The 23068-nt window shown below is 38.6% G+C and overlaps 2 protein-coding genes across 7 annotated transcripts in view; one reads left to right on the plus strand and one right to left on the minus strand.

Annotated features, from left to right (window-relative positions):
- TES (testin LIM domain protein) overlaps nucleotides 1–4396 on the plus strand; it is a 45043-nt gene extending 40647 nt beyond the window's left edge. For all 3 annotated transcript variants that reach the window (XM_082400115.1, XM_082400113.1, XM_082400114.1), the window contains one exon: nucleotides 3117–4396. In XM_082400115.1, coding sequence (XP_082256241.1) covers nucleotides 3117–3305 — 189 coding nt within the window. In that variant the 3' untranslated portion in view covers nucleotides 3306–4396. The remainder of the gene's footprint in view (nucleotides 1–3116) is intronic.
- Nucleotides 1–23068, minus strand: part of TFEC (transcription factor EC) — a 686635-nt gene that overhangs the window by 309487 nt on the left and 354080 nt on the right. The window lies entirely within an intron of this gene.

The raw sequence follows: 23068 nt of genomic DNA on the forward strand, positions 1-23068 counted from the left end.
ATTTGAAGATTATCTAGATCAGGGCATTGATCTGCTTAGATCTTTTAATCTTAAAAAGAAAAAAAAAAAGGAGTGAGAATACAAATTATTTTTAGACCTGAAGCCAAGAACTCAATTCAAAACAGGGCTTTTCTGAGGAAAAAATTAACCTGGAAGGAGGAAAATGATAAATACACTTAGTTTGTCTCTGCATGGTCTCTGGAATTCTAGTCTCAAATGGCCACCCCCAGAATTCACATCTCTGAGATTTCACAGGATCCTCCTGCTAGAGAGCACATTACAACAAGTGTCATCAATTTTATATTGTGTATACAAATAAAAAGTAGGAGGGACTGAAGGAAATAAGAACTTATTGAATTACTAGCGGTTTAATTAAGAATCCAGGAAAAATCTAATGCCAAGCAGAAAGTGGTGAAGTACGTCATCTCCCTGACTGGTCCTGGAGTCTCCAGACCTTTGATTGGGACCTGGGCAGCTTTCAGATTTATGAAGAACGAGGGATCGGTAGTTTTTACCTGGGATCATGTCAGACTTTGGGATGAATGGCAATCAAATTATTAATAAAACTAAATTTCATGAAGCCCACAAACCCTAAATTCCTATACCATTCAGTGTGCTAATTATTTTTTTTTACCAAAACAATTTCCTTAATTTTATGTGCAGTTGAACAGTAGTTATCACTTTTTTTTAAATTGCAAATGAAAATGTGAGTTTTGAAAGATTATAAAAAGATCTACAAACATTATGAGAGGGCTGAGATAAAGAAGGTAGATCATGGTCTAAAATCAAGGGAATAAAAAATTGAGTGTGAAATGCGTGTATTGTATACAAACAAGTTTTAAAATATTGAAAAATTAATATGAAATATAGAAAACAACAAAGGGCAACATTCTAAATGAATTACAAAGCTATAAAAAATGAATATATACAAAAGCAATTGCTTGCATGGTGCAGCTACAAATTAGTAGTATGTTTGTAATCAAAACACTCATTTTTGTTGTATTCAGGAATAGTGGATCGATCATGCAAAGAGAGTATCTCCCTTGCTTCTCAGGGAAGATTGGGTTGACATAACCTGTGAATTAAGGAGCTACAATCTCTGTAATTAGGAAGGCTTGTAGTTCTAAAAAATATGGAAAGTATATTGCAGGTCTGAAGTGCATATTTATAACAAGGCCTCACTTCACACCCTAAGCCAGTTCACCCACTGAGTGGCAGCCACACTTTCAGGTCTTTTCAAGTAAGAAGGCTCAGGCTAAATGACCTTCCTCAACCCACCCACCCTCATCTCTCAGGAATTCCTGACAATCACATTAAGAGACCAGGAAGGGTGTGGAAGATGAGTCACTTTGATGTAATGCTGGACAATCTTGTTGGTTTCCTCCTTTGTTATAAAATATTTAAAACAAAAACTTTAGACACATTGATTTATATAATACATATAAACAAGAAGGCATATGAACTATCTAGTGCTTTGGAGCTCTCAACTGGGTAGTTTTGTTTTCTGCTGTAATATTGCCAGTTATTCATTTATTTTCTTTCTATACATGTCCAGCTAAAGAAGAAAATTATGTGTGTTTGTGGGTGTAGATGTGTGTATGTCATATATTTATTTGTACATAACATACATGTACACTGAATGGTATATGGAATGTAAGTGTTAATGTTCCATGATATTAGATTATACATAAATTATGACATGACAGAAGCCAGTTAACTACAAGTTATATTTATAGTGCAAACTAATTATTCTCAAACTGTCAGTATTTTTTGACTGAGTCCTTAATTACTTTGAACATGATTTTCATTTACTACTGTCTAGAAATTAGCAGTGTTAATAATCTCATGTGTCATAGGTAAGACTGGTAAAATTACCACTTCAAAGCTTTAGTGAGTGAGGAAAAATCTCTTTTTTTTTAAAACCTATTTTTTAGAGAAGTTTTAGGTTTACAACAAAATTGTTAAGGAGATACAGAGATTTCCCGTATCCTCCCTACTCCCCTCACATGCGTCACCTTGAGCATTATCCACGTCACTCACCAGAGTGGTACGTTTTTTAACAAGGGTGAATCTACATGGACATATCATAATCACCCAAAGTCCACAGTTTACCTTAGGGTTCACCGTTGATGTTGTGTATTCCATGGGTTTGGACAAATGTATAGAATGGACAAATGACATATATCCATCGTTGCAGTATCATACAGAATATTTTCACTGGCCTATAAGCCCTCTGTGCTCTGCCTGTTCATCTCTCCTACCTCCCTGTCCCCCTACTCCCTACCCCTGGCAACCACTGATCTTTTTATTTTCTCCATAGTTTTGCCTTTGCTAGAGTGTCATATAGTTGGAATCATACAGTATGTAGCCTTCCCAGATTGGCTTCTTTAACTTAGTAATGTGCATTTAAGGTTCCTCCATAGCTTGGCAGTTCATTTCTTTTTAGCTCTGAATTGTATGAATGTACCATAGTTTATTTATCCATTTACCCACTGGTGGACATCTTCCAAGTTTTGGCAATTACAAATAAAGCATCCATGTGCAGGTTTTCATGTGGACATAAGTTTTCAACTCATTTGGGTAAACACCAAGGAGCATGATTGTTGGATTGTATGATAAGAGTAAGTTTAATTTTAAGAAACTGCCAAGCTGTCTTCCAAATTAGCTGAACCATTTTGCATTTCCACCAGCAATGAATGAGAGTTCTTACCATTCCACATCCTTGTCAGCATTTGGTAGTATAGAAAAAATCATAAAACTTTTTTTTTTAATAATTGTTAATGTACAATCTAATAGAATACACTAGAACCAAACACACTGCTTTGGAACTTGCCATCAAGACTTTTTGCCATGGGGATATCTTGCAAGCACTGAGTCCTGTTTGGACTTCACCTGTTATTTCTCACAGTGTTCCACATATAGACCCCCATTAACAATTGTTGGCTATGAAGGTTAACGAGAAGAAGGTCATTCTCAGTTGTATATCTCTGAGGTTGTCATTCTTAAGTTTAATCTGCCATCTGAAGCAATGCGCTGAGTTTGTTCTAACGTGAAAATGTTACCATCACAGTTAGATCTCTCATCTTATTCTCTTCTTTGTATAATTGACTTAACAGGTATGTCAAGGATGCCACAATGCCATTGATCCCGAAGTGCAGCGGGTGACCTATAACAACTTCAGCTGGCACGCGTCCACAGAGTGCTTCCTGTGCTCCTGCTGCAGCAAGTGTCTCATTGGGCAGAAGTTCATGCCGGTAGAAGGGATGGTTTTCTGTTCAGTGGAGTGTAAGAAGATGATGTCTTAAGAGGATAGTACCAAGCAATATTGAGCCATAGCTAACCAAAGTGCTCTGCATTTCTACTGTAAAATGCAATTTGGAAAAACAAAAGGAAAAAAACAAACTATAAAGGAAACCAGGAGATTTTGTTCAGTATCTTTCTTTGATGTTTTTCCTTATCAAATTTTTCATATCAATTTTTAAAACCTGCTTTAAGCATTTGATTTTAAAAATGGTAAAGAGGAGTTTTACCTTTTCTTGGCTTTCCAGATGTAAAATCTTTTGAGTTGGAAGCCTGGGTTTAATCATTCTTCATATTCCTGCCCCCTTTGTGCCAAACACAGTATATATGAAACATTTAAAAGTTAGTATTTGAATGGAAAGATGAGCATTTCATGTTCTATATTCTTTTTCACTTCTTGTATAAAATGAAAAGGAAATTAAACTTGCCCTAATGCCAAGGTCCTACGTTTATTGCCTCATCTTATTCACTGAATTTTGTAGCGATACACAATGAATTCTTTTGACAGAGAAAATAGAAATGCAGCATAGTATGAAGAGCCGTTATCATTTTAATGCCTATGCATTTGCTATTTCCTAACTTAGGCAGAGGTGGCTTTATCGCATATCTCTATTTTTTTTATTTGCTCTGCCTCTCTGTATTCTCTTTGTAAGCTGATGACCTCCATCTGTGGCCTTGAATATTTTATTGTCACATGTGGCATCCACACTTTTTAATTCTATAGATGATTTTTGGCTTGGACGTAAAAGCCAAGCCACTCATTTATATTATGCTTTCAATCCAAAGAACATGCATACTTTTTGTATCCAAGAAACTATAACTTGTACTGTTTGCACTTGCCTGCTGTGGTTTGGATAGACATTTTGCATGGTTTTCTTTCTCTTCTAATGGATACTGTCCTATGATGCCTTTTCATGGGTATATATCAAATGCCTTCTTTGCCTTTATACTTCCATCCTTAGATATTTCTAATGTTAATTCTTCCTTATCTACTTCCATACATAGCTATGCACTATGAAAATTAAATGGAATGAATGATATGTGAATATCAATGGAATGAATATTATTATTCAAAATAAAGTCTCTTTCACTTTAATACTTGTATTTTTATTCTTTGTATCCTTTTCATTTCAGAGCAAAAAAATCCTTCTGCAATTAAGCATTTGTTACAGCAGGGGGCGGTGTTTCCAAGCATAAAAAAATAACCCCTCACATAAAGGCTACTTCTGACAAAACAGGACAGAAACTAGGCTTTTCATTATGGTGAAGGGATACATTTTATGAAACTTTATAATAAATGAAAGCATTTAAATTGTTGGTTTTCAAGTCATGCAGGAGTTTTTTCTTTCAGAAAAAAAAAAGAAATGTCATTTTAATTGAAGTTTGAGAAAGCTATATTTTCTTGAGGTAAGTCTAACAAGTATTACTCTTATACTCAAATTGCAACTCTGGTTTTCTAAGAATTTTTTCATGGCAGCCTATTGTGAAAAGGGAAGCAAATGTGGAATAGTTGTAACTTCATTCTTCCTAATATTAGCAGGTCATGAGATTTCTTTTTTTCTTAGTCTGAAGCATTTGTCATAGTAGGAGTAGCACTTTTCTCTGACACATACCCAGAATAATTTGATTTTGATTTTTTTCAGCTCATGTTTGTTTGGCTAATAAATAGTGCTTCTCCTAAATTCCATAGCCAACTCCCCCACCCGACCCTACCCCACACTCACTAACATACAGAGATCTGCATTTATTCCCTCTGCACTATGCCTTCCCCAGCCATGAAAAAAAGTGTCTTGAACCCACCACCTTATCTAAGAAGTAATCTAATCCTGCATACAATTTTAAATGCTAATATCACAGATATCCATCATTGTCTTTAAATATCACTTTATGCTTTCTCTCTTTTACCTTTATCTCAAATGGCAACAGATATATTTCCATCTTTTCCACAAAGTTGAACAACTTAATTTTCCCAAACATGGCGAAGTGGGAATAAATTGAAAAAATTTCTCTGCATGCTAACAGGCCTACTCCACAGGTCTGCCTGCGCAGCCTGCACTCTCCGGTGGCTGAGATTGAATCAGGCTGTTTTGGAGATATAGAGGCTCAAGAAATTTGGCTAAATCCATCACTTACTACCTGAGACACTGATTGTATGTATATTAGGCATTTCCTAGAAGAATAAACTACTTTGCCTGAGAAATACAGAACCACTTGTTTTGACTCATTACCCTGACTAAGTTTTAGTTTGGCCTTGTAATACAACAGAATGAACTGTAATGAAATGTAATGCAAGAGAATGTGCACCATTTTTAATTGTTAATCAGATTATTTTTTTTTAAAGAGGTCTTTCAAATACTTTGTCCTATAAGCACTTAACAAGAGTGTAAGATGGTTACTAGATTCTATAATTTTTATTTTTCCTCTAGCCCTTAGGATATGCTCACCCCCTCACTTTCCACCATCATTTTATATTCTGCATTGACCTCAATTCTAAATAATGGCTTACTTGGTACTGGCGCCAGAGTTAAATCCTTCCTTTGCAAAGGGGAAAAGATAGGAAAGTAATAAATATTTCTATCTGAATGTGTGCATTTTTTTCTTCAAAAATAGATAATGAAGAATAAACTTTTGGTCTACTTATTTCCTATGGGGTCAATAAATAGAAATTTCTATCATCCAAATCTCATTTACGTTCTATTTTTCAGATATATAGCTTATCCATTTTTTGTACTCAATATAGCAGGCATTTGACTAACATGTCTATGTTTGTTAGCAGTTGAGAGACCCTTACCCTGAAAGGGACTAAACAGGGAGGAAAAGAATACCAGAATATGAACCACAATAAAGGCACCACAGACAGTAAGAAAAGAAATGCCTTTTTCCCTTCTGCAGAAGCCACCATCTTGGATATTAAAAGGTATAATGATGACTTCTGATTCTCTTATTCCCCTGTTCAGCAGTGGGTACTTGAGAATAACAACGTTGGATGAGGAAAGAGAAGGGAGATATTTCTTTCCTGAGACCCAGGAAGTTCAAAAGAAGATTTTGACACATCAGTTGCTGGAGTATATTGAAGTAATACATTTATCATCCTTATTGGAAGAATCAGACATATTAGAATGACTAATCATGAACTCATTCACAGAATCTGCACATAGCCTATTCATCTCTAAGCAGAAGGATTTTGCTCTTAAACTTTGAATACAGTTGTAATTTTGAGAAATCAGTGGATTTGGTTATCCAATCCCTTTAAGAAATACAAGTTGCTCAAGAGATTGTAGTCATCATACTTTTTGGTATGATATCTTTTTTTATTTTTTTAAATTTTTTGGAAATGAGGGTTGTTTTTTCTTTAATGAATTCTATCTGAAACTTCTGTGACTCTGAAGTCTTCAAGCACATATTTCCAAATCTGACTTTGAAGTATTTCAGCCCAGTTTCACCAAAGGCAAGAAATTCATTATTGACTCATTCTTAAGGAATTTTCAACATGCAGTGTTTAAGCTCATCCAGCTTCACCATGGTTACCAAAGAGACATCACAGCCCAAAATCAGCATTAAGCCTCTGTCCCAAGATGCCCTGGCATATCTGAACTTGTCTTCTGGCTATTCACTTAATTCCTTGGAAAACTTATGACTCCATCAATGTCTCCATAAAATAGCACTTTACCACAAATTCTTACTAGATATGCCCTGCCCCTCCCTGACGTCTCCCGATTTAAGTGCTCAATGAAAACTCTGATGACGACTGTACTGAATAGTCACATATAAGAAAGGGGTACCTGGGTGTGTTTTGATCAAACAACCTGAAACATATTCTGGCTTGAGTAATAGATTTTTTCATATATTTACTACATGTTTAAATAGCTTTAGCTAATTATTTTTTCTCTTCACGGGGACAACATGTCATCGTAGCTTCTATTTAATCTGATAATGTATTTTGAAACCCTCAAAGCAAGGTATCATTAACCTTTTATATTGTTTTGAATGGCATTTTATGCTGACATTTTTGAAGGATGCTATTGATTTTTATTCAATGATACTTCTCCCCAGGATATCTCAACCCTCAGACAAATAGCAAAAACAACCTATACCCTGGTACCTTTCTTTACTAGAGCCAGCCATTACTGAATGCAGAGACATTCAAGTTTCTGTCCCCATAAGTAGTGACTAACTGTGAAGGCATCATGGTATAGTTCAAAGGAAGGCTTGGGTTAGGAGTCTAGAGACCTTCTGGCTAAGTCCCACTGATCCTCTCCTCCTCACAGTTACACTGAGCAGGACAGAGGACAAGATTGTTGGATTTGAGGAGTCTAGGAGATAATAGGCCCAAGTGTGGGTTGGACATCTATGAATATATTGAAGTCACCAAGAATAAAAACAGGGAAATCAGTGGAGAGAAGAGTGAGCCGGAGGCTAAAGTCATTTAAAAACAAAAAACAAAAAAACCCATGAAGGAGTGTCCTGGAATTTGATAGAAGAAGGCATCTAAGGGTAGAAATGGAGGGTAAAGTGTGTGGCCATGTACTAGATATACTTCAAAGAGCTGTGAGTGTGAGGAAACAAAAAGGAATTAGTGGAAATAACAATGGAGAACGAGGAAGATAGATACCTACCCCACAGGCATTGTGGAATGTCCATATGGGAGAAAAAGTAGCTGGCCTCTGCTTGAAAGGTCTGGACGGAAAACCAGGAATCAGTTGGAGCAAGATGAAGCTGTTGAGAGTACAAGGGAGTTTGCAGTTCACAGAAGTTGAATTTCAGCGAGCATAGAGGTAAAGTTAGGGAGTGTAGGAAGGGATAGAGCCAAATTAGGGGATTGGCAAAGAAGAATGGATATCAGGTTTCCAAACGAGGCCAAAAAAAATCTAGATACCTGGGGCAAATAGGACTGAGGGGCATACCAAGGTTAGTTTGCTAGAGGAGGATAAGTAATTAGGAATGCTTTTGGTTGTAAGTAACACAGCTAAGAGTAGCTTAAAGACAAGACATAGGCTAGCCCAAATTTGGCTCAGAACAAGCTCTTTTTAATCTCTATGCTCTGCTATCCTCTATGTGTTGCATTCCATTCTCAGGTTTGTCCTCTCATTCAAGCACCACTCCCTCACATAACAGCATCCAAGATACAAAGCAGAGAGAGGGCAAAAGGTTTTACTTTCTTAACAAGGAGAAAAATATTTCCCAGGAGGCCCCAGCAGACCTACCTAACTTTTCCATTTCATTGGCTAAAACTAGTTCACATGCTTATCCCCATCTGAGGAAAAGGAAAATAGTAGCTATGGTTGAGTTATCCGATCATAATTCATACCCTGAGAGCTGGGCATATGGCCACCCAAAAGAAAATTAATGTTCTGATAGAGGAAGAGAAGAAATGGCCGTTGAGTAGGTGAATGACAAAAACTACTAAGGTGAATGATGGTTTAGAGTTCAGAGTCTTTAGCTGGAAGGTATGGGATGCCCAGGCAGTTGTTTAGTTCTGATGCTTGGGGTTTCTGTTGGCCTGTGAGATGAGCCAGGGGCATCATTTGGGGGCATCTTTCTTAGGCAGGATGCCACTTACGTGGCGAGAGATGACATGGAGTCAGAGGAAGAGACACTGTGAAGTCCTTGGGGTGACATTACTAGATTTTGCTTGTCTTGCTCCACCCACCAGCTCACTCTACCCAATCCATTTTCAAGCTGCAGGACATTGTTACTTCCCCTGTCAAGCTCCCTCGCACTCTCTTGATTTCTCTCTCTCTCTCAACCTACAACTTGTTCCTTGGAGCCCCTACCATGCTGACTTATCTGGCCATCTGAAACACATTTCAGTCTGTCTGTGCCTGCCTCTCCAAGACCATAACCAACACTTTAGTGGATAACCTCATTGTTTCTCATCAGGGATATTGTAAGTTCCTTTCAAGCCCTCCTGTTGATAGTCTCACCCTCTCACCCTCATTCTAACTCAGTGGCTCACAAACTTCAGTATGCAGTTTTGTCCAATAGAACATGGATTGAGTTGTGATTGAGTTTTGTCCAATAGAACATGAACAAAAGTAATGTAGTAGTCCCCTTCTAGGCTTGGCCATTAAAACTCAAGATCCCCTAGAAGATGGTGGAGCCAAGAAATAAAGAAGGCCCTTGGACATGCACACTGGAACATATGTGAGCAAGAAACAAGCTTTTACTGTTTTAAGCCACTGAGATTAGGTTTATTTGTCATAGGCGTTAACCTTTCCTAACTAATACAGATAAATAAAGCAGACTTTTTACTCATTCTACAAACATTCCTTGACTAGGTCATGTGTTATATTGGGATGCTGGGGAACTGGGGGTGAACAAGGCAAGACTTCTGCTCTCAATTCTCCATAGTCTCATGGAAGAGACAGATAAGTAAACAGAAATTAAAGTAATGAAGGGGACTTCCCTGGTGGCGCAGTGGTTAAGAATCCGCCTGCCAATGCAGGGGACACGGGTTCATGCCCTGGTCTGGGAAGATCCCACATGCCACAGAGCAACTAAGCCCATGAGCCACAACAACTGAGCCTATGCTCTAGAGCCTGCACACCACAACTACTGAGCCCGTGTGCCACAACTACTGAAGCCCGTGTGCCTAGAGCCTATGCTCCACAAGAGAAGCCACCACAATGAGAAGCCCGTGTACTGCAACGAAGAGTAGCCCCCGCTCACCGCAACTAGAGAAAGCCCGTGCGCAGCAACGAAGACGCAACGCAGCCAAAAATAAATAAAATTAAATCTTTAAAAATAAAATATAATAATGAAGACCTGTCCCCGAGAGAAGACAATGGAAATGATCCCAGAGTGACTGTGATATTGAAATGTCTTCTCTGATAGCAGAAGTTATTTTCACTGTTTTCTTAGGTGAGTGGATGGATAAATAGAAGAAACACTGCAAAAGCAGAGTCTATCACAGTGGGATAGAAGGACAGGGAGGAGTCAAGGACAACTCCGAAGCCCCAGCCCTGCCAATTAGAAGGATGATAGTAACAACCACAGAGATGGGAAATCCACTTATGGAGGAGCTAGGTTGAGAGAAAAATGATGGGCTAGCTTTGGAACATGTTGAACTTGAGGCAGGTGGAAGGGTACAGTTTAGAACCTGAAATCTGATGCTCAAGAAAAACCTGTGGCTGCAGATGTAGATAAAGAAGTCAATGGATAAAAGTTACATTAGCATCTCATATTAACTTTCAAAAAGGAGCCCGAGTTTCCTTATGAAATGTGACTATATGTCAAAGATACTTTTGAAATGATTTCCATGTTACTCTTTTTTCCAGGGTAAAATTATGACAAGTTTAGTATATTTTCTCTTGAAAAAGTAAAAATTATACTGACAGTTTTGGTACTTCCACAATAGGCATTGCAAGTTCTGAACAGCCACTTAAACTTTGTCTCAGTTTCTCCTCTATAAAATGAGAATATCATCCCTATGTGGCAGACCGCATTTTGAAAAATAGCTGTGGTAATAATTCTGGTCCCATATGCTCTTCCAGAACCTTGCCACTCACCATCTGGAGTCTATCTTCCCTCCCCTTGAACCTGAGCAGGACCTTGTGACTACCTGGATGAATAAAATGTGGCATGCATGCCTTCCTAGGCTAGGTCATAACAAATGATATGACCTCTCCAGGCTCTCTGTCTCAAGGGTTGTGCCTAGTCACCATAGTGTGAGGAAACCAAAAAGAGCCCACTCAGTCCATGTGGAGAGGCCCATGTGGAGAGGAACTAAGGCTCCCAGCCCAATGCCAACATCAACTACCAGAAACATGAGTGAATGATTCTTCAAATAATTCCAGTCCCCAGCTTGAGTCTTCCAGCTGAAACCCTGACATCAGCAGAGAAAAGCTAAACCCATGTGTCCTGACCAAATTCTGGAACCATAAAACCCATAGAACCCATGAGCATAATGAATGGTTGTTTGATGTCACAAAATTAGAGGGTAATTTGCTATGCAGCCATGATATCTGTAACACCTATTGAACAGAATTATTATATACATGTTTTGCAAGAATTCTCCTTTCTGCATTATTATACATAATACATAATATTATACATAAAGGAGCATTCTTACAAAACATGTAAATTTGCTCCAGATACTACAAAATGTTACTTATATAAATGCATTACTTGGGATATTAACTTTCATCCTTTTATCTACCTTTCCTCTCCCTTTGCTTAAGGATTTCTGCAGATGTACAGTCAATAAATGTAAATCCATAAACTCCATCTATAGAGTTTATAAACATCAGAAACATTTATAATAATCTAGATTCAGAAAACCTGATGAGCAGTATTTCAAGACAGTACATTCCATGGGTTAGGATCATGGTCCTGGAGCAAGTGGAAGGCCTATATTCATATGAGGAGTCTTCAGTTCTTGATTCCTACTGGACAAATGGAATCCTCAGCACTCCAGTTGCCAAGGTGAGAAACACCTTCAATGCTGCTGAAGATTCAGGGAAAGAACTTAGAATACAGAATACAGGGCCTTGTTTATTCTCCAAATCCTATGAAATAAAAGTCACTTATTTAGGGAAGACTGAGGGGGAATTTATTAATAACCCACAAGTTCCCAAGTACTGTAGGTATAAAACTAGGTACAATATAGGCCTTGCCCTCAAGAAGTCCACAATCGCATAAAGGAGACAGATGCTTAAACAAACTAGCAATCCATTGTGATAGACAGAAGACTAGAGATAAAATCTGGAAATTAGCTCAGGAGTTTGTCAAAACTTACAGTTTATCAACGATTAATACTATCTCACAATCAGTGATTTACTCGATTTCTTATAATTTCTTTCTCAAATTTAAGATGCATTTACTTTCCTTTAATTGCAGTTTATATAATACCGTCAAAGTATTGAAGCATATGTAAGGGAGTATGTGAATTTTGACAGTCCTGCTTAACAAAGGCACACATACATTATTTTATTTCCACACACATTTTCTCTTTTTTTTCAAACGAAGTTCTGCTAATAGACTTGAAATGGAGCAGGGGGAGGTGCGGGAAGAGAAGCTAGAGGACAACATAGGACCATAGCAACGTACAAGACTTTCATTCTGGATCGATTTTCCATGCCTCACTCTATTTTCCACCAAATGGCACTGCACCCAGCATTTTCCAATATCAGGAAATACCCTTTGCAGTTTTGCAAAATCTTTGAAGTAACTGTAGGGAATTATTGTGAAATCCTCATCATCACCATTTAATATTTGTTAAGGATTCTTCTCTGCCCATTCCTACTGATGGCAGCATAAAGCAGAGCAAGCACTACAGGCGAAGCTGCTGACATAAAGTGTTTTATCCCAGAGGGAGAGTTCAGTATTCCCATCGAAGACTGAGAATAATTCTTGCTTCTTCACTTATAAAATGAACATAGGAATTTCCATTACTTATCTCCAGCAAAAAACTCATTGCGGGATAATCACAGAGCCTTATTCAGAGTACTTAATAAGGATTTTACCAAAGGAAGAGTTTAAAGCTTTAAAATGACATTTCTTACTTGTGTGTGTTGGGGCAAGCATTATTAAATGAGAGCAAATTTGGGCTGGAACTTTTTTTAACAAATTTCATTTGTAGTCACTTTCTCCTTTTTAAAATTGCCTTAACATTCTTTTGAACAGCAAAGCTAGTCACTGTTCTAAGTGTTTTATACATATACACTCAATCCTTACAACAAACCTTTCAGGTAGGTATTTTTTACTATATCATTTGACAGATAAGGAAACTGAGGACAGTGGAATTATGTAATTTGGCACAAGTCACAGAGTTAGGAAGGGGAAGAACTGAAATTCGAACTCTGGCAATCTGGCCCCAAAGTTTGAATTCTTACCTCACCATACTGCCATAGTGAGTACATGTCTCTTCCCTTTCATATAAACTATGTCAGGACCACATAAAAATAGTTTTCTTTGGCTTGTTTGCCCTTGTACAGGAATTTCTCCCATGCACCTCTGCATCTTCCAAAAGCTTTATTAGCCCATCCTTTAAAGAAAGGTGTTCTCTCCTTAAGGAGTCGCTCCACATCACATTGATTCTGGGCCATGCAGCCAGCAGCAGCCCCATGTCAGCCTGCTAAAGACAAAACCCTTTCTGTTTCTCAACCAAATCCCTCATATTTTGAGCAGAAAACAAGAACTGCCCTGCTGAGGTGCCAAGGGAAACATACTTACATTATGAACTGTTTCTAACCAATGTTTTGGGGATTTTAAAGGGACAACTTTCTAAATATCTGAGACATTTGCAAACAACCCAGAAACACAGGCCAGCTTTGCAGCCCAAGCATCGCTTCTGGGTTGTATAATCTTCTTCCTGAAAGCAGCTGTTGCGATGCCCAATTATCAGTCGTCCAAAGATAACAACAAATGTTTTCTAAGGTTAAAGTAAACAAAGTAATCTAGGCCTTTGATTTTGAAATGTACATTGTTAATATAATTTTGGCATTATTTAACAGATTTCAAAGTGGAATCAAAGGTTTATGTTTATAAAGTTTATATTCATTCCACAAAGTTCAAGACGTTTGGCACTGCTAGGGAAACTTAAAAAGAGTAACAAAAGATTACCATGAGGAATTCAAAGCTGCCTTGTATGGTAATGCCGATTCAAACCACCACATAGCTCAGCATTGTAAGTTTAGCTGTAATTTTAAGGATGGATCAGTGTGTAGCTGCAGAGATTACTAAGTATAACACAGTGGTTTGCCCATTAACAATGAATAAGGGACTTTGGAAATTTTACAGTTAATGTCTCAGTTTTGAAAACATATTGGAGAAATGAGAGAGAGAGAGGGAGAAAGAGAGAGAAACAGAGAGAACTGTTCAATTTTTGGCTTCATTTACTAAGTATTTATTAGCCTCTTTGACTGTTCTTCAAAATCAGCAGCTCCTCCTTGCCTTGTAATTGTAAACTGCACACTTTTGCCAACTTGGAATGCACACTGTGTTCCTGCCCAGCCCAAGCTCACTCTGAATCCGCCCGCTCTCAAACCCTGCTCTCCCAAGCTCTTGATTTGTTGGCAGCCGGTAAAAGGGGTTTCCTTATGAATCATAGTGCGTGGGGAGGCTGAGTGGTATACCCCTCACTTGTGCCATAATCTGTGTGGAATGTATTTGAAATAGAAGACAGAAATCTAGAGTTTAGTTCAACATCTGACTTCAAGCACATTCTCAAAAAATTGGAGTGCGATGTGGAAAAAACACTGTGTCTCTACTGCTGTGGAAAAGTTCATTCCCATTAACATTGTCTCCAAAGGGACAGGAACTAAGTTGCGCACTTTCAGGCTCTGAGGTCTCTGATTAGGAAGGAGTCCATTTCTCGACCCTTTTAGGCGACCCAAGTTTCCTGTTCAGTTAATATACTTTTATTACATCCTTTGGTGGGCTGAAGTGGAAAGGCGTGTGGTTGAGAATACACAGTTGCCATAGACAACAGTTTTCATCAATTCTATTGAACAAATGTAAAGTCTGATGGATCACATCTATAACTGCAAGACGAAGGCTAAGAATATTACAAGATAGGTGTGTTTATAAAAGTCAGAATAGATGTGAGAACACTTTCCCACCACCTGTCATCACCTGTTTACGTTATGTTAAAGAAAATGGGTTTACTTATCAGCAACATGCACTTACCTGGCAAAACGAATTGTGACTAGCTATCCAGTTCTAAATTTCATTTCAAAGAAACTAGATACACTGTACTAACCAAATCTTTTATTTTCTTCTTAGATTGCACTAAGTACGCAAATATCTTAAATGAAAAAAAAAAGACTGGTAAAGGCATTTTGAATGAACAGAAAAACTGGGAAATGTGTGGCTATAAGCTTAGAATTTGCCCTAAAAGCTAAATGTATCAAACTCACATATTCTCCCAAACTATAGAGAATAAATCATGTTTCAGAAATGTAAAATGCACATATGTCACAAAGTTTTCTCTGGTTACTAGGCAATAAAATGATTATACCTCTTAATTCACAAATCTTATAAATGGAAATAAGTCTGATACCTGCTACTTTGATTAATATTCAAAGAAATGAGTCAAGTTATTTTGCTCATATACCTTGTAACATGTATTTCCAAGTAAAGGTAAGTGATGTGAGAAAAGGGGAATGAATAATGATAAGAAGTAATCTATTTTGGATACTCATAATTTCGGCTTGATACAGAAGTTCCTTCAGTATCAATCATCTAATACAATCACTGGATATGGCTGATGTCAGCAGTCTCATCAGTATGTAGAAAATATCAAGCCTGTGTTCACTCATTTATTCAACAATCAATCACTCAGGGCTTACCAAATTTTGTGATGTTTACAAGGTGTACAAGGAGCCCATAAGCTCAAGAAGCTCACCATGTGGGGAGAGAGGCAGACATGCCAACAAGTAATTAGCATGAGCATGTTAAGCCCTCAACAATTGAGGAGTAATAAGAACCTGCTGTAAATAAAAAAAAAAAAAAAAAAAAAAAATTTCTCTCTCTGTCACTGTCTCTGTTTTTTTTTTTTTAATTTATTTTTATAATAGGGTATAGCTGATTTTCAATGCTGTTTCTTGCTGTACATCCACTTGATTCACTTACACAGAGACATAAATTCTTTTTCAGTTTCTAAAAAAAAAAAGCCCTCAACAGAGGGGAACATGAAGGGAGCAGAGAGAAGAAGAGCAGGGCAGACTTCAGGAGAAAGGCAATAGTTGAACTGGGTCGTTAACAGGAGTGTAAGTGACCCAGGAGAAGGGGTGGGAGGTTTTGATAATATGATTTATAGTAAGAAATATATATTTGGTCTTTGTCCAGTTCCTGGCACAGGGCTCCCAAAATCCTTGAAATTCCCTAAGTGATAATAGAGGTAAAGATGTCTTTAGTTATTCATAACAAGCCTTTTTCAACCACACTTTAGTTTGCCAGGGGAACCAACCATGTGATTAGAGGGTTGGAACTTTCAGCCCCACTCCCTGACCTCTGGGGAGGACAAAGGGGCTGGAGATTGAGATCAGTCACCAATGGCCGATGATTTAATCAATCATGCCTAGGTAATGAGGCTTCCATAAAAACTCAAAAGGATGGGGTTCTAAGAGCTTCCAGGTTGCTGAACACTTGGAGATACAGGGAGGGTGCTGTGCCCAGAGAGAACATGGAAGCTTTGTGCCCCTCCTCACATACCTTGCCCCATTCATCTCTTCCAGCTGGTCGTTCCTGAGTTATAGACTTTTATAATAAACTGGTAATCTCATAAGTAAACTATGTTCCTGAGTTCCCTGAGCCTCTCCAGCAAATTAATTGACCTGAGGAGTAGGTTGTAGAGTCCCCCAGTTTACAGCCAGTGGTCAGAGCATAGGTAACAACCCAGACGTGTGACTGGCATCTGAAGTGGGGGGCGTGGAGAGGCAGTCTTGTGGGACTGGGCCCTTAACTTGTGGGATCTGCAATCTCCAGGTAGATAGTGTCAGAATTGAGGTAAATTGTAGGGTACCCAACTGGTGTTACAGAATTGTCTGGTGTGGGAAAACTACCACACATATGGTGATCAGAAGTAAAGTAGTGCAGTGTGAGAGCAAGGAAACACACATGTGGCCACTGAAGTGTTCTCTGTAAGCAGGAAAAGGAACACACAGGAATGTGGTCTTTCTGTTCGTTTTTTTGTTTTGTTTTCAGAAGAGACATGGAGCAGTAAAGGGCATTTCCGACAATGGCATTTGCAGCAAGATGGATGGACCTAGAGATTGTCATACTGAGTGAAGTAAGTCAGACAGAGAAAGAAAAATATCATGATATCACTTATATGTGGAATCTAAAAAAAGGGTACAAATTAACTTATCCACAAACAGAAATAGAGTTACAGATGTAGAAAACAAATTTATGGTTATCAGGGGATAAGAGGGGGTAGGGATAAATTGGGAGATTGGGATTGACATATACACACTACTATATATAAGATAGATAACTAATAAGGACCTACTGTATAGCACAGGGAATTCTACTCAATACTCTGTAATGGCCTACATGGGAAAATAATCTAAAAAAGAGTGGATATATGTATATATATAACAGATTCACTTTGCTGTACACCTGAAATTAACACAACCCTGTAAATCAACTATACCCCAATAAAAATTTTTAAAAAAAGAAGACACTGTTTGTGCAGTAACAAGACATGTGAGTATGGAGTGAAATGAGGTAGCAGTAGCTTTTGATTAATAAAAGAAAGGGAATATTGGTGGAGAGAATGATAGATTTTGGGCTGGCCAAGAAGAGAGGCAAGGTGTGAGTTTCACTGTAAAGCTTCCTAAGGAGAATGGACTACACAGCAATATTTTCCAAAAAGTGTTTTATGAACTGTTAATTTCATAGACCACTTGTTTCTTGGGTTATTTATAGTGAACTGAGGTAAACAAAAGGATTCTTATTCAAGTAAGTTTGAGGAATGCTGGATTTCTTTTCTGCAGAAGTTCTCAGAGTCTGCAGTACACTAATCCACATGGCTATACAAGACAAGGTAATAAAGACTGAATTTCCCACACTTATTCGACCAAAGAACCCTGTTTTGCACAGGCTATTTCAAAGAAATAGTGTTCCACATAAGGTAATTTGGAAATGCTACTATAAGGAGTTGAGTGGAATTAAAAGTCTTAATTGTTAAAGGTCAGGGAGATTCGTGGCCAAATCTGTATTTCAGAAATGCAACTTTGGCAAGATTAGGGAAGGGGGGTTGGAAGTGAGTCAGAGTTGGAAGATGAATGGGGAAGCTAAGACAACAATCTAAGCAAAGGCCATGAAAATGGAGGAAAAAGTCTGAATTTGGGAAATTTTCAGAATTGACAGCACCAAAGGGCTAGTTGGACATGGAGAGTAAAGAAGTGAATGAGAAGGAAAAAGTAAATAATAACTTAACCAAGTAATCCAAGGTAACATCATCCATAATGAGACAGATTGACACCATGTGCTTCCTGATGTGATACACTGAGAAAGACACACTATCACTTACATTATATTCCAAACAATATATAATCTGAAACTAATCTTAAAAATATCAGATAAACCCAAATTGATAGATGTAAAATCAACAGAATGTATTCTCCAAAAATATCAATGTCACAAAAGACAAAGAAAAGCTGAAGAACCACATCAGATCAAGAGAGACTAAAGAGATATGAAAACTAAGTGTGAGTGTGATTCTTAATTCCATCCTGGACCAGCTAAAAATATGATAAAAAAGACATTAAAGAGACAATTGGAATAATTTGAGTAGGTCTTATGGATTAGATAATAGCATTGTATCAATATTAATTTTTTATTCTAAAAATTTTACTGTGATTATGTAGGAGAATGTTCTTATACTTAGAAAATAACAATGAATATTTAGGGGGAAAGGTGCATGAGGACTGTACTTACTCTCAAACAGAATAGAAAAATTTATGTGACTATATGTATGCATATAGATATATGGAGAGGGAGAGAAAGAAAGAAAGAAAAAGAAAGAAAGAAAGAAAGAAAGAAAGAAAGAAAGAAAGAAAGAAAGAAAGAAGGAAAAAAGAAAGAAAGAAAGAAAAGAAAGAAAAAGAAAGAAAGAAAGAAAGAGAAAAGAAAAGAAAAGAAAAGAAAAGAAAAGAAAGAAAGGAAGAAAGAGAAAGAGAGGAAGAAAATATGAGAAAATGTTAAAAATTGGTGACCAATCTAGTTGAAGGGCATTTGGAAATTTTTGGATATTTTTGGCAACTTTGGAAACGATTTCAAACTAAAACGTTAAAAAAAACTCAGCCATTTCACTTGCAAAGCCAATAGGTGCAAAATACAAGTCAATGATGGTTTTGCAGTTTCTAGCTTCAGTGATGGATTGAGCATACAGACTAGGGAGGAGCAGGTTTGAGAGAAGAAGGTGGAGTTTGGTTTGGGGCATGTTTCATTAAAATGCCAATATCATGTCCAGGGGAACACGGCTGGTAAGATGCGCCTAAAGTTCTGGAAAGAGAGGACACTGGAGTCAAAGATTTTGAAGACATCTTTACATATGATAGTCTCCACCTGCTGGTATTTTAAATTAAATGACAGTTTCTCTTTTCATTCAAACAACTTTAGTTGAGCCAGAGCAAATTTACAACTTTAGCTTGGGCTTAATCTTTAATCTCTAAATATGATATATGAAATTTTACCACCTTTTGGATGAGCCAGACTCTCCCAGAAAGGATACTGACATAAATGACTTAGTTACAATTAAGTTTAGAAGAAAATTTAGGTATATTATATTAAGTAATTGATTCTCAATGAATATTAGGGATCAACAGCCACAACCTGGCTTCCTAGACATTAACAGCAATTAAGATTTTGTATATGTGCTCCAAAAGTTGACTGAAAATAATAACATATTAGTTGAGATTGAGTTGAGTTGACTCAAAAATACCAGTCATGTTTTTAACCTTCCTAAACTTCATGATCTACAGAGCTTGTGTTTCAGGAGCAACTTGGATATTGGTTTGGTTAAGTTAAACAACATTACAGTGAAAATATTTATTTTAATAAAGACTTCCCTTTAACCTAAACCTTTAATTTCATTAGAAAATGGAGAACACTAACACTAAAGTAGATTCAACTGGCCAGACTAAGAAAATGTCAGCTTTTCCAAACCTCAGCGTATAAAAATGAACAAGCTCAAAATATTTTGCCGAAATAAATATTATCTCAATTTTGTGTACATAGGCAGTTTCAACTTTTCCAAGACTAAATGCAAAATATTTTTGATGACTCTTGCCTGTTGCAAATTGCCAGAGATACCCTCCTGTCACGCTGGGACACCAACTCACCCTAACATGTAAATAGCTCATGCATGATTTCCTTCCATCTTTTGGAGCAATTATTTGAATAACAGCAGAGTAATCCTTCCACTCTCTTTACTGGAACTAAATGCTGTTTAAAGCATATCAAACAATGTCTAGCCAGACTGCCTGGGTTTAATTCTGTCTTTGCCCCTTATTAACTGTGACCTTGAACAAGATGTTGAATCTCTTTGTGCCTTGTTTTCCCATCTATAAATGGAGCAATGACAGTACTTAGAGATTTCGTCACAGTATGTGCCATATCAATTAGCCAAAGTAAAATTAATCCCACCTGCCTAGATGAATAGAAGTCCCAGCTTCCTCCAGGGGCCCATCCCTAGTATCTCATCAAGATGCTACAGAGACTGTCATACAGTGTGAAGTAAGCCAGAAAGAGAAAAACAAATATAATATATTAACACATGTATGTGGAATCTAGAAAAACGGTACAGATGAACCTATTTGCAAAGCAGAAATAGAGACATAGATGTAGAGAACAAACGTGTGGACACCAGCGGGGGAAAGGGGAAGGGTGGGATGAATTGGGAGATTGGGACTGACATATATACACCACTAGGTATAAAATAGATAACTAATGAGGACGTGCTGTATAGCATGGGGAACTCTACTCAGTGCTCTGTGGTGACTTAAATGGAAAGGAAATCCAAAAAGGAGGGGATATGTGTATACATATGGCTTGTTCACTTCACTGTGCAGCAGGAGTTACCACGACATTGTAAAGTAACTATACCCCAATTTAAAAAAAAATAAAGGAATCATATTAAAGACAACAAATACTCAAAAAAAAAAAAAATAAGGAAGAACAAGAAGAAGCTACAGAGGTGCTTACTTATATCCAAAGGGGGAGTCCTAGTATTTCTCAACTACAATTCAGACAGTTTTGCTGGGACAAGAGGACTCCACCAAACACTATTCATACAATGGCAATTCCAGAAACAAATGCCCTCTGTCCTGCTGTTGTGACTGCTGTCACTTCTACCATGACCTCTGGATGCTTCTACAAATAACTATGGCAACTGCTTGTGTTTTTTGAACATTACCATGCTCTGACCTAAAAGAAGAGAAACCAACTTTCCTCTTTACCCATCTGCCCCAAGAACTGTAATTCTATAAGCCTATCACTGCAGTTCAAGAACTCCAAAAACTAATCAATCACTAATTTTAAATTATTGAGCAGTCTATTTTGGTATTTTTTTACAATAAAATTCTTCAGGGACTTCCCTGGTGGCACAGTGGTTAAGAATCCGCCTGCCAATGCAGGGGACAACGGTTGGATCCCTGGTATGGGAAGATCCCACATGCCACGGAGCAGCTAAACCTGTGCACCACAACTACTGAAGCCCGCACACTCTAGGGCCTGCGTGCCGCAACTACTGAGCCTGCATGCTACAAATACTGAAGCCCGGGTGCCTAGAGCCCATGCTCTGCAACAAGAGAAGCCACCGCAATGAGAAGCCCGTGCACTGCAACTACAGAAAGCCTGCACACGGCAACAAAGACCCAACGCAGCCAAAAAATTTTTTTAAATAAATAACTTCTTCAATAAACTGTACTCATCAATTTATATAAATTCAATAAATTTCCCATCTTGGGAAAATATCCTTATCCCAATGCTATGTTCAGGAAAGCCAGCACAAAGGCCATTAGAAGAGGAAGGAAAAGTATTACTTAAGGAGGGCAGACAGAAGGTCTATGCAAAGGAACTGCAAAGCAAATTGTGACCTGAAGTGAGTTGAAGAAAATTACTCAAAGCATTTGTTACCTCTCAAAAAGTAATGTGTCAGGGAGGACCTTCAAGATGGCAGAGGAGTAAGACGTGGAGATCACCTTCCTCCCCACAAATACATCAGAAATACATCTACATGTGGAACAACTCCTACAGAACACCTACTGAACGCTGGCAGAAGACCTCAGACTTCCCAAAAGGCAAGCAACTCCCCACGTACCTGGGTAGGGCAAAAGAAAAAAGGAAATACAGAGACAAAAGAATAGGAAAGGGACCTGCACCTCTGGGAGGGAGCTGTGAAGGAGGAAAAGTTTCCACACACTAGGAGGCCCCTTCACTGGTGGAGATGGGGAGTAGGTGGGGGGGAAGCTTCGGAGCCACGGAGGAGAGCACAGCAACAGGGGTGCGGAGGGCAAAGCAGAGAGATTCCTGCACAGAGGATCAGTGCTGACCAACACTTACCAGCCTGAGAGGCTAGTCTGCTCACCCACCGGGACAGGTGGGGGCTGGGAGCTGAGGCTCGGGCTTCGCAGGGCAGATTCCAGGGAGAGGACTGGGGTTGGCTGCATGAACACAGACTGAAGGGGGCTAGTGTGCCAGAGCTAGCCGGGAGGGAGTACGGGAAAAAGACTGGACCTGCCGAAGAGGCAAGAGAACACTGTTTCGGGGGTGCGCGAGGAGAGGGGATTCACAGCACTGCCTAAACGAGCTTCAGAGATGGGTGCAAGCCATGCCTATCAGTGCAGACACCAGAGACGGGCATGAAACGCTAAGGCTGCTGCTGCAGCCACCGAGAAGCCTGTGTGCAAGCATAGGTCACTCTCCACACCTCCCCTCCTGGGAGCCTGTGCAGCCCGCCACTGCCAGGGTCCCGTGATGCAGGGACAAATTCCGCGGAAGAACACACGGCGTGCCTAGGCTGTTGCAACGTCACGCTGGCCTCTGCCGCCGCAGGCTCGCCCCGTATACCGTACCCCTCCCTCCCCCCAGCCTGAGTGAGCCAGAGCCCCCTAATCAGCTTCTCCTTTAACCCTGTCCTGCCTGGGTGGGAACAGATGCCCTCAGGCGACCTACACACAGAGGCAGGTCCAAATCCAAAGCTGAACCCCAGGAGCTGTGCGAACAAAGAAGAGAAAGGGAAATCTCTCCCTGCAGCCGCAGGAGCAGCAGATTAAATCTCCAAAATCAACTTGATGTACCCTGCATCTGTGGAATACCT

Source organism: Balaenoptera borealis (genome assembly GCF_965194805.1).
Source record: "Balaenoptera borealis genome assembly, chromosome: 7".
Taxonomy (NCBI): domain Eukaryota; kingdom Metazoa; phylum Chordata; class Mammalia; order Artiodactyla; family Balaenopteridae; genus Balaenoptera; species Balaenoptera borealis.